General features: G+C 46.3%; 1 protein-coding gene across 9 annotated transcripts in view; it reads right to left on the reverse strand.

The window, feature by feature from the left end:
- LOC148010368 (pentatricopeptide repeat-containing protein At2g39620-like) overlaps positions 1-11,960 on the reverse strand; it is a 36,876-nt gene extending 24,916 nt beyond the window's left edge. Inside the window, exons 1-4 of one of the 9 annotated variants that reach the window (XM_087671765.1) lie at positions 7,777-11,960; positions 7,442-7,591; positions 7,183-7,351; positions 5,559-6,997 (exon numbers count right to left, since the gene is read on the reverse strand). In XM_087671765.1, the coding sequence (XP_087527891.1) occupies positions 8,071-11,904 (3,834 nt within the window). In that variant the 5' untranslated portion in view covers positions 11,905-11,960 and the 3' untranslated portion in view covers positions 5,559-6,997; positions 7,183-7,351; positions 7,442-7,591; positions 7,777-8,070. Of the gene's footprint in view, positions 1-5,558; positions 6,998-7,182; positions 7,352-7,441; positions 7,592-7,681 lie in introns of those variants that run through there. The other 8 variants (XM_087671767.1, XM_087671766.1, XM_087671763.1 and 5 more) reach the window with 8 other exon arrangements.
- Between the last annotated feature and the right edge of the window lie 228 nt (positions 11,961-12,188).

The following is a 12,188-nucleotide window of genomic DNA, read 5'->3' on the forward strand; positions in this document are numbered from 1 at the left end:
AGGAGATTTCAGCGCGACACAAGGCTGCATTTCCAGCATTCGAGGGCGAGCAGGAGGGCTGCGCATCGAATCAAGGCTGAAGCAAGCATGGGCGTGCGGGAAAGGAGTCCAGTTGGTGAATTTGCTGCAGGTTGTTGCTGTTTGAAGGGCAGGAAGGCTGCGTATATAGTAGGACCTAGTAAAGTAGAAAGGGACTCAGCCAGTTATTCCTTAAGTTGTTAAATCTGAGTGTTGCTCTATTCAAGGGTGGTATTAGCTGATTGAAGCTCTTTTTTCTGGGCAGCTATCAAATCTTTAAGCTCTTGAGACTCTTGCAATAATCTATCCCTCTCCTTGTCATAATGAAGAGGGTTTCTTTGGAGGTGCAGATGCGGACCTTGTCCGTAAATAAGTCTTCTCCGCTTTGGGAACACATCAACAAGCTTCGGCAACTTCAAATGCAGGTTCAATCACGGCGAAGCCTATTTCCTCCGAAGACATGGCGATCACTTTATTGTCCCAGTTGCCGCCACAATTCGATACCTTTTATTCTGCTCTTATTGCATCCGGGCGGGAGTCGACTCTTCGGTGGGAAGAGCTAGTTCCTATGGTCTTGGACCAAGAGAAATAGTTGAAGGGACAGAATGCTTCCAAATCGGAGGTTTTGGTTGGTCAAGCCTTTCAGAAGAAGGGGAAGGACCAAAAGAAGGAGGACAACAAATCCAAGAAGGACAAGGAGAAGGACTCGACTTGCCATATTTGTGGTAAGACCGGTCATTGGAAGAAGGATTGCCCCGACAAGGACAAGAAGGACACCAAGAAGAAGAACCCGAAGGATTCTGGAGCGGTGGCTGCACCCTCATCAGCTGCTTTTCAACACTTAGCGGTCATTGAGGACTCTACACCGAAGACTTTTAATGCTGCAATGACAGCTCCCCAGGCTCCAGAGTGGATCGAGGACAGTGGTGCCTCACAGCACATGAATCCTTCTCCCGTTGGTATTGCCCATTTGCGACCTTCGCGTGGGCAGATTCTCATTGGAGACAGCTCTTTTATGTCTATTGCTATGCGGGGTGAGATGCAGCTAATTCCACATGGACGTGGTGGTACCCACACTTCCGAAGTGTTGCATGTGCCACGTTTAGGGTATCATTTGCTTTTGGTCCATAAGATTTGTTCTCTTGGCCTCTTGATGGAGTTTGACAGTGATGTTGTTCGAGTTATTGATCATGGATCAAGGAAAGTCCTTTCTTTACGATATGAGGAAAACGGCATCTACAAATTGAAGTCTTCTACAGCTCTTACCTCTCTTCTTCTTACCTCTCAAACACAGTCCAAGCTATGGCATGCTCAGTTTGGCCACCTAAACTACGAGTACCTTCGGAACAAGTCACAAGGATCGTTTGTCCGAGGTTTTGCCGAGGTTTGCCGAACATAGTGGTGAGCCAACAGCCATGTGTCTCCTGTATTCGTGGGAAACTACATCGGGATGTGATTCCCAACAAGGCTTCGCAGCAGTCTACTTCACCTATGGAGCTTATATCTACAGATCTTTGTGGCCCGATGAGGACCGAGTCCCTGAAGGGGAGCTTGTACTTCATGTTGATCGTAGATGACTACAGCATGATGACATGGGCCTATTTCTTGACATTGAAGTCGGAGGCTTTCTCCCACTTCAAGGATTGGCTTCGCTTTGAGAAGAACTATTCTAGCCGGCGACTGAAGACCTTGCACTCAGACAAGGATGGTGAATTTGTGTCTAATGAGTTTGCTCGTTTTTGTGCAGATAGGGGAATTCACCAAGTGTTTGCTAACACCAACACTCCTCAAGATAATGGCATTATGAAGCGGAAGAACTGAAGTGTGATCGAGATGGCGCACACCATGATGGAGCACCGACATACACCTCAGTTTCTGTGGGCCGAGGCAGTGGCTACCGTAGTTCACATCCTCAATCGCTCTCCCACTTTGGTCGTTGACAGGATGACACCTTTTGAGACTTACTTTGGGACTAAGCCTAATGTCTCTTATTTCAGGATCTTTGGGTGTGACACCTATATGCACATCCCGAAGACACAGCGTGACAAGTTTGAGGTGGCTTCCCGATGACAAGTTTTTGTTGGCTACACCTCCCAGTCCCAAGGTTATCATCTGTTTGATCCCATCAAGCGGGATGTCTACACGAGCCGAGATGTGCGGTTCGTGGAAGTTCCAGCCAAACAGAGGGGGGAAGGAGCATCCCGTCCTTGGAGATCCAAGGGAGAGTTGGGCTCCCGAGACAGTTCCTTTGGAGCCCGAGCCTCTTGATGGAGATTCTTCTTCTGATTCAAAGTCTACTCTTCCACGGGCCACCCCAGTGAAGCTTCCACCGGTGGATGTACCCGATTCTTCAACAGATGGAGAGCGACAGTCTCCTCGTTGGGCCCGTGACACACTCCGAGATTCATGGATCGAGGGGGTCCCTGAGGAGTGGGAACTGCAGGATGAACCGCGGAGGTCACGGAGAAATTAGACACATTCTACGGAGCTTGTTTGCTCTAACTATTGTTTGATGACCTGTGTTATGCAGAATCGAGAGCCTGCTTCAATGAAGGAGGCTTTGCAGTTTGATCATGGGCGGAAGGCTATGGAAGCCGAGTTAGAGGCTATTGAGAGAAATGGCACTTGGTTCCTTGTGCCTCATCCCTTTCACAAGAAGGTGATTGGCGTCAAGTGGGTCTTCAAGACCAAGTACCTTAGTGATGGTTCTTTGGATAAGCACAAGGCTCGCTTGTTGCTAAAGGTTTTGCTCAGTACCCAAGCATTGCCTTCCATGATACTTTTGCCCCCACTGCTCGTATGGCGACTATTCGAGTTGTTCTTGCCTTGGCTGGCCATAGGAGATGGTCTGTCTATCAGTTGGATGTGAAGTCGGCCTTTCTCAATGGTGACTTGCAAGAGGAGATCTATGTTGAGTAGTCTCCTAGCTTTGGATCCTCGGATGGGCAAGTTTACAGGTTGAAGAAGGCCTTGTATGGCCTCAACCAAGCTCCGCGTGCATGGAACGAGAAGATTAACTCATTTCTTCAATCAAAGTTGGGATATCAACGCTCCCAGGCCGACAATCCACAGCTTTACGTGCGCACTTCCGAGACTGGTCGTGTGTTGTTTGTTTTGTACGTTGATGATTTGATTCTGACAGGGGATCATGCACAGAAGGTCCACGAGGCCAAGACAGCTTTACATCAGACATTTGAGATGACTGATTTGAGGCTTCTTCACTTCTTCTTAGGTCACGAGATTTATTAGTCTCAAAGGGGATTTTCATCTCTCAATAGAGATACATTCAAGAGCTCTTGGTGACTTTGAGATGGAGACTTGTCAGTCCATTTCTACTCCTATGGATCCGAACTGAAAGACCACTTCACATTCCGATTCCCCCTTGACGAATGCTTCCCGCTACCGCGGGTTGATTGGATCCTTGATTTGGCTACTCAACACTCGTGTTGATCTTTGTTTTGCCGTGGGTCTTTTGGCGGGGTTCGTGAGTGAACCTAAACAAGTGCATTGGCAAGCTGCCCCGCGGATTCTTCAGTATTTGAGGGGGACCTCTGACTTAGGGATTTTGTATCCAGCAAGTACAGATGCTTCAGATCTTGGTCTTGCAAGTTTGAGCGATTCGGATTGGGCTGGCGATGTGGACCACCAGCAGTCTACTACAAGCTACTGTTTTACCTTGGGTACAGGTGTTATCTCTTGGAGTAGCAAGAAGCAGCCCACGGTAGCCCTCTCTTCTATTGAGGTGAAGTATCAGGCTACATCTTCCACCACATGCGAGGTTGTGTGGCTTCAGAGATTGTTGGAGGAGCTTGGCTGTCCCCAGCCTCGTCCTACTCTTCTACGGTGTGACAATGAGAGTTGCATTGCCTTGGTACGAAATCCTGTATTCCATGCTCGGACGAAGCACATTGAGATCCAATATCACTTCATTCGGGAGAAGCTTTTGGATGGGACCATTGATGTGGAGTACTGCAAGATGGAGTATGATCTTGCAGATTTGTTCACGAAAAAAACTTTTTCCAAGCTCTTCTTTGGAGACATATCAAATCCCTCAGTCTTTTGACCTGTCCAAGATGTGAGAGGGGGTGTTAGAGAGTCATTTCCTGGACAACTGTGTGCAAAGTAGTACGGCCAGAGTGCCACATCAGCAGCGCAAGATGCCATGTCAGCAGGCAGTACGGGCAGACCAGTCAGATAGGTGTCACATCAGCGCAATCGGTCAGGGACAGCAACAATCGGACTGTTTTTTGCAGCCGACCTGTTTTTTGGTCATTTTCGTGGCATTTTTCCACTACTATTTATAGCAGTTCCAGTCCAGCACTTTGATCATCTTGGATCTTGAGATCTGATAGAGACAGCCTGCTGTGACTAATGGCACGCAGGCTGACGGAGATCGAGGTCCTCAAGGTAGAGACACACGTTGATATTTTCTCTGCACCCGTGTATATTTCTGCACTCCTATACAGCATACTACACTACACATTTTTTGCGTTTCACTGTCTCCTCTCTCTCTCTCTTCTCTCTATGTTCACTCTCTCTCAGTCTTGGTCCTACGCTTCCGCATCGCTGCACTCTGACATCTTCGGTCAAGAAAGCCCTTCAATATATGCCACGTTGGTTGAGCTCTTCATGACCACTAGTGGCAACTACGAGGAGATTCTTGGCATCAAAAAGAGCTTCAGCAACTGTTCCTTCAGACACACAGTTACCAAAGCATGTTCTTCACACTATGGGCTGGCAAACCTCAGTGGTCTAACATTCCCCTGCCTTGACTTCTTTCCACCATTCCTCCTAGACCACCCTGAGAGGCCTTATACCCATATGATGTAGAATTTTGGCTCCAGTTAGGCTATTGAGAACTTGTGAATCTTCACCTGGGAAAGCCCTTCAATATATGCCACCTTGGTAGAGCTCTTCATGAGTGTTGGAGCAACTACAAGGAGATTCTAGGCATCAACAAGAGCTTCAGCAACTTTTCCTTGAGACCTAGGGTTACCAAAGCATGTTCTTCACACTATGGGCTGGCTGGCAACTCTTAGTGGTGTAACATTCCCCTGCCTTGACTTCTTTCCGCCATTGCCCCTAGACCACCTTGAGAGGCCTTGTACTCATATGATGTAGACTTTTGGCTCCAGCTAGGCTGTTGAGAACCTGTGAATCTTTGATGTTTTTCTGAGTAATATACTTGCCCAACTTACTTTATTGTCATCAGGAATCATATGAATTATCATTGGATTATGGTCCATAAGCCATGTCTTGTCCCATCACCCTAATTTTCTGATTCAAACAATCCCTAAGCTACTTTACCTATAATGTTTGCCTCTAAAATTGCCATAAATTGTGGCAAAGAATGTCAATTTGCTGCCTGTCTGCAAAAGAAAACTGCAAGAGTATCTTATTTTCAATAAAAACTTTGATACAAGCCCACTCTAGAGAAGGATTGTGTGCTAAGAGATGCTGTCAAAATCCACACGGAAGCAAGAAATAAATGTTGAGTACAAGAATCAACAAAGGCGTTGAAGAAGTTTTGCATAGAATGATAAAGAGCCTGAAAACAATAATCGACCTTTGCATAAGGTGCTACATGCATTGGCAGTGAAGGCACTGAGGATGCAAGATGGAGAAGATGACTGGCAGTAAACTGCACTAAACTGACCCCATCTAAGAAGATGTATAGGTGTAAATAGAAAATTGTACCCAAACACAGAGGCTGAAAAAACATTGGTAGGGATACCAGAAAGTGAGCCACTCCCCAAATAAAGGACTAAGGATAGAGCTCCCATTACCCCCACCTGATTCCATGATGGGGCTCACGATCAGAAAATGACACATACTGCTACACATGCAACCTAAGGCACCCAAAGTTGGTAAGGAATATAATCCCTTTACTACAACACAAAATAGGCACAACGTAGATGCAAGTAGTGGAAAGTGGAGGTGGCAATCTCAACAAGATCCTGCTGAGCCAGTAATATTAGGGCTTGCAATCAAACATAACTATGGTGCATTAATCCCTGATTGTAGTCTCCTTAAAACAGCCCCAGGAAAGCAATCAATGCAAAATTACCAAAAATAAATGGCTTCACTTTTTGCAGTAGGACAAATGCTCCAAAATCCTTATAGATAGGAGTCTTGTATTTGAATATCCTTCATCTTGACCATTATTACTCTCAGCCCTCAGCATTCAGCCGCTCTCCCTAACACTGCTGCCCACACACCTTCTGGAGGACATTACAAACAGTGGAGGATCATCACCAGCTACTACCCCACACAATCAAGAGCTGTCCACCCTGCCATGACCTGATTCTGGAGGCTGTCTACAGTAGGCAACATCAGTCTTCAGATGCAACTCCATCCGCTGAATTTCATCAGTTTGCATGCCGCCCTGCTGTTCCTGATCATCCTTAGCCTGTCGCCTGCACAGCTGCAACTGTGTTTTGGAGTTTTGGGCATCTTCACCAGCATCCTGATCAGTTTTGTGCTGGATTTCTGCTCCAGACAAGCTGCCAAGCAGTTACCCTGATTGCTGCCATCTTTCAGAGGCATCATACCAGTCCCATCTGGATTTTCAGACTGCTGGACATCCATACACTGCTGCCTTCATCAATCAACATCATCCACTGATAGATTTCAGCCTTCATCAATCAACATCATCCACTGATAGATTTCAGATTGCTGCTGCTTATTCAGGATCTGTTCCAATATGACACACTCCAACGCCCATTCCTCCAGCTACCTCTGCCCCGGTACTAGAGACATAGAGGTTTGAGGCCCACTGATTGTATCATCTTCATACTCATTATTCACTCACTAGCATTCAGCATTCCACAGATTGCTTTTTCTGTGTTGCCATACACTTTTGTGTTTCCGTGTTTGCCATACCATTTCTTTGCAAATTCATCCTTACATTGGCCCTCGACCAAATTGCAAGAATCCATACCCAGGCTAAGACACCACATAACTTTATGTGTACTATCACCTAACAGAGAAATTCCAGTAACTTAACTAACATAGTTATTGCAGTAGCAAGTAACATTATGGATTTTGCATTTAACAAGCTATAAGCATGCCTGACCAAGGAAAAAGTCTTCCACCATGAAAAATCCAGCAAAATATCATTTCCTAAAGTGTGTAGTTAAATTGTAAAGAGCAAAATCTAGCTACCTGGGACATCACAGTATGTGGTAGTGAGCTTGCTGGACAGAACCGAAGTACATCCCAACACTCCACATCAGCTTAAGATGCTAATCCAGTGCACTTAAAAGAATTCAGCTCAAGAAACCACACTGTCCACATTCAATAAGCCCATGACACCCTGAAGATACTGAAGATACTGATCAAAACTGAAGATAGTGAAAACACTTTCTAAAGAGAAAGTATGTACTTAAATTACTTTTTTTTTAAAATAAATTCAACTTCCTACCTGGGCACTGCAGAATGGGGTAGTGAGCTTGCTGGATGGAACTGAAGTACACCCCAACACTCCACATCAACTTAAGATGCTAATCAATCGTACTTGAAAGAATTCAGCTCAAGAAGCCAAGCTGCCCACATTCAATAAGTCTATGACATCCTGTAGTGTTGATCACAACAGTGATTAAAGCTGAAAATACTGTGACAAAAGAAGAAGACTAAAAGTGAAATGAAGCAAAGTAGTACTCACATAACAGAAAGAAAGATCAGTGTTCTTTAGGAGAAACATGAATTCACACACGATGCAGTAACATGAGGTTGTGAAAAATGATAGACCTGTAGTACCTCCTGGCCGGTCGAAAAACCATCAAACAAATCAGCTGCACCATCGTCTATTCTGAAAAGGCATTGTCTCTTGTGCCCGTGACAAATCTCACACAGTATTTTCTCTCCACCTAAATGGAGTGTGACCGATGCTTCTGCCCAGGTGTCCACTACATTATGGTCCCAATGGCAAGTTCATGTTTGATAAATCTCAAAACCATCTGGTTTGAACCACCAGAAGCAATTAGGCTGTTGTCCCAAAGTGCAAATTTGGTAGCCAGTACTTGCTCAGGTATAATATTGTGTCAGTTATGATCAAGCTGCCAGACAAAAATGGTATGAGCCAACATTAGGACGCTGACCCACAGCTCTTGCATAGCTTGTCCTAACCAGTCTTATGTGTTCGATCTCATCAACACAGTGCTGCAGTCCAGCATCCATATAGATGCTGGACATCAAAACATATGGACCCGCCTCAACAGGCCTTAGTGCCACTGCATTATCAAAAGCCCATCTTGCTACCCTCACATTGCCATATTTATGGCATGCTCCCAAAACGCACATCCAGATGGACCAGTTAGTCTGCACTGGCATTTGCAATAATAGAAGTCTCATTCTACCAAACTCTCCTGCCCGTGCGAGGAGGTCTACCATAGCCACATAATGCTTCAGGTTCGGAATTATGTCATATTGCCTGCTCATAGATTCAAACAACTCAACCCCTTTGTCAACAAAGCCAGCACGACTACAAGCAAAGAGAAGTAAAAGAAAAGTGACTCCATTGGGTGTCACTCCTGCTCCTTGCATTTCTTGGAACACTTTCAAGCTTGCAAGAAGATTCCCTTCTTGTGCATAAACAGCAAGGTATGCAGTCCATGACATGACATCCCGCTGAGGCATTCTATCAAAGACTGTTTGAGCATCTGCCATGCATGCACAGCCTCCATATGCTCGAATGACAGCTCTTCCCCAAATGGGAAGGTCATCACACCCTGTTACAACAACATTGAAGTGAAGTTGTCTACATATCTCTATGCTCCCTGTTGTCCAGCTGCCTTCCAAAGCACGCACTAATGTGGTTTCATCTAAAGCAGCACCTTCTACTTTCATTTGCCTGTACAGCTGTAAGGCATTTTCTCCTTGGCCCTGCTCTATATAGGTTGAAAGCATTGTACTCCATGACATGCTGTTTCGAGCAGACATTCCGTCAAACATATCTTCTGCTTCCACAATGCTTCCACACTTGCTGTACATATTCAAAATTGCATTGCAGAGAAACATGTCTGAAAGAAAACTGCACTTTTGTGCATCAGCATGTAATGCTCTACCAATGTCCAAAGGCATCGTATCAGCTTGACAGCTGTTTACAACTGCCAAAGTTCTTTCACTCTGAACTAGTGCACCACAAGCTTGAAGGGCAATGGAGAATGTCTGATGATCTGGACTAATACCTTCCTCGTGCATTTTCTTGTAAGCTTGAAACAAGGTTTCTTCCAAATCCTGCTCTAAGTAAACGGACAGCAATGAATTCCAAAGAACGATGTCGCACTCAGATAGCCCGTGAAACAAGTTTTCTGCTTCCATAATGCTTCCACACTTGCTATACATACTCAGCAGAATGCTACCAACAAAGCCATCCTTAGTCAAACCCTCCTTTTTGGCATCAGCATGTAATGCCCGACCAATTTCCAAAGACATGGCTTGACCTAGCTGCTGGCCATCAGTAGTGTCATCCTCTCCTACAATTGTGCAACATGCTTGAAGGGCAATCACAAAAATCTGCTGATTTGGCCGAACACCTTCCATTTTCATTTGTCGAAACAAATGCAAGGCCTTTTCTCCTTGGCCCTGCTCTACATACACTGAGAGCATTGCACTCCATGACACCAGATCAGGATTGGGCAAGCCACTGAAAACTGTCTCTGCTTCTTTGAGGCTTCCACACTTGCCGTACATAGAGATCATGGTATTCTCAATAAACATGTCTAGATGGATATTTCTGCAAGCATCAGCATGCAGTGCTCGTACAATTTCCAGCGGCACCACCTGCAGCATTCTCAACTCAATCCTGGCTTCATCTGGGGTGACCAAGGTACCACAAGCTTGGAGGGCAATAACAAATGCACACAGATCTGGAATATGGCCTTCCTCCAACATTTGCCTATACAGCTGCAAAGCCTTTTCTCCCTGATCCTGTTCCATGTATAGAGAGAGCATTGCAGTCCATGAGACAATGTCACTCTCATGCAGTTCAGCAAACACAATTTCTGCCTCTGAAAGGCTTCCACATTCGCCATACATGTGGACCAGTGTGTTGTTGACATACATATCTGAAGTGAAACCCTTCCTTTGAGCATCAGCATGTAATGCACGCCCAACTTCCAAAGCTGATACTTGATTGATCTGCCTCTCGCTAAGATCAGCAAGGGCAACACATGCTTGAAGAGCAAGCACAAAGGTCAACTGGTTGGGACTGACACCACCTTCTTCCAAATGCCTGTACAGTCGTAGAGTCTTTTCTCCTTGCCCCTCTTGTACAAAGACTGAGAGCATGACGTTCCAAGACACAATATCACGCTCAGGTAACTCATTGAACACTCCCAATGCTTGCCGGCTGCTTCCACACTTTCCATACATATTTATGATGGAGTTGCCAATAAAGACATCTGCAAAGAATCCCTTTGTCCAGGCATCACTGTGTAATGCCTGGCCAATCTCTAATGCAATCTTTTGAGTCATTTGTTCCTCCACGAAGGTGGCTCTGTCATAACCTGCAAGTATGATACATGCTTGAAAACCAAGCATGAAAGTCTGCTGATTCGGACAAACACCTTCAACCTGCATTTGCTTGTATAGTTGTAAAGCCTGTTCTCCTTGTCCCCTATCCACATGGGCAAAGAGCATTGCATTCCATGACACAGCATCATGTTCAAGAATTGCATGAAACACTGACTCTGCTTCCAAATTGCTCCTGCACTTGTTATATAATGTCAATAGCATATTGGGAACAAAACCGTCAGAAAGGAAGTTCTTTGTCAAGGACTCCACATGTAATGCATGCCCAATTTCCAAACACATGAGCTGAATGGAATTATCTGTGGGTTTTGCCTTTGTTAAACAAATGCAACATGCTTGAAGGGTGATCACAAATACCTGCTGGCTGGGATCAACACCTTCTTCCTTCATTTGCCTGTAAAGTTGTAAAACCCTCTCTGGTTGACCCTGCTCCAAGTATGCAGAGAGCATGGCACCCCATGACACAGCATTGCGTCCAGAAAGCTCATTGAACATGGTTGCAGCTTCTGTAATATTACCACACTTGCCATACAAACTCACTAGTGCACTGCCCACAAAAGTGTTTGATGTAAGACCTCTTTCCCGAGCATCTGCATGCAGCTTCTTTGCCTCCTGGAGATCGGGAATACACGCACAAGCTTTCAGAGCACTGACAAAGGCATGTGGGTCAGGTTCCACCCCATCCTCCTGCATACACCGAAACATGTACAGTGCATCCCGAGGCTGGTCGGATGCAGTGTAACCAGCGATCAAAGCAGTCCAGGCATACACAGACCGACTGGGCAAGGAAAGCAACACGTGACGAGCATCATCAAGGGCGCTGCAATTGGCGAGGGCCATAATCAAGTGATCAGCGAGCAAGCCATGGGGTGGGAGGTCAGATTCGCAGAGTGCAGCATGAATCAATTTGATTTCGGGGAGGGCCTGGACATTACCGAATGCTTTCAAGAGCCGTGCGTACACATCGATGTCGAGGGCAACCGACGGAAGCGTGCAAGACAGAAGGGCAAGGATTGCTGAGTGCGGCTGGTCTTGCTCGCAGAGCATCCGGACTCGATCACAGGTGGAGATGTGTTCGGAGAGGGCCGGTAGGCGGGAGTCCACCCATGGGGGCCTGTGCCAATCGTTGAGCCAGAGGACCTGTCGGGAGAGCTTGTGCCTGAAGTCCGGGTGGCGAGGGGTTTTCTTGTCGAGCCGGTTGTCCCACCAATCCGAGGGGTGGGCGAAAAGGTCTTCCCAGAGCTCCAACGTGGTGCCGCTGCTGCCCACCTGTGGCGATGGCGATGGCGAAGATGAGGAGGAGGAGGAGATTGGAAGATGAGCTGCTGCAGCTGCTCTTCGAGACACAGACATGTCTCCGCTGCCAGGCTTACGTCCATTTCATGAGAAACAAGAGACCCCTCTGGCAGTCGAAGTTGGCAGTGGAGGCATGCTTGAACTTGTTCTGTAAAAATCGAACTTCCATCGGCCTCACGTGCGTCTTGGCAGCTCACGTGCTTGTTTCCTTAGGGTTTTAGGGTGCTTGCACACCAAGTGGGCCAGCCGCCCCTTCGACCTTTGCCATGTAAAAGGCGTCATCTTGGCCCTTAGCATAGTGCCTCACCCAACTGATTTACCAGACTTTCAAGAGTCTAGCA

Source organism: Lygodium microphyllum, chromosome 29 (genome assembly GCF_053477565.2).
Source record: "Lygodium microphyllum isolate KBCC chromosome 29, Lygodium_microphyllum_v1.1.10, whole genome shotgun sequence".
NCBI classification, from domain to species: domain Eukaryota; kingdom Viridiplantae; phylum Streptophyta; class Polypodiopsida; order Schizaeales; family Lygodiaceae; genus Lygodium; species Lygodium microphyllum.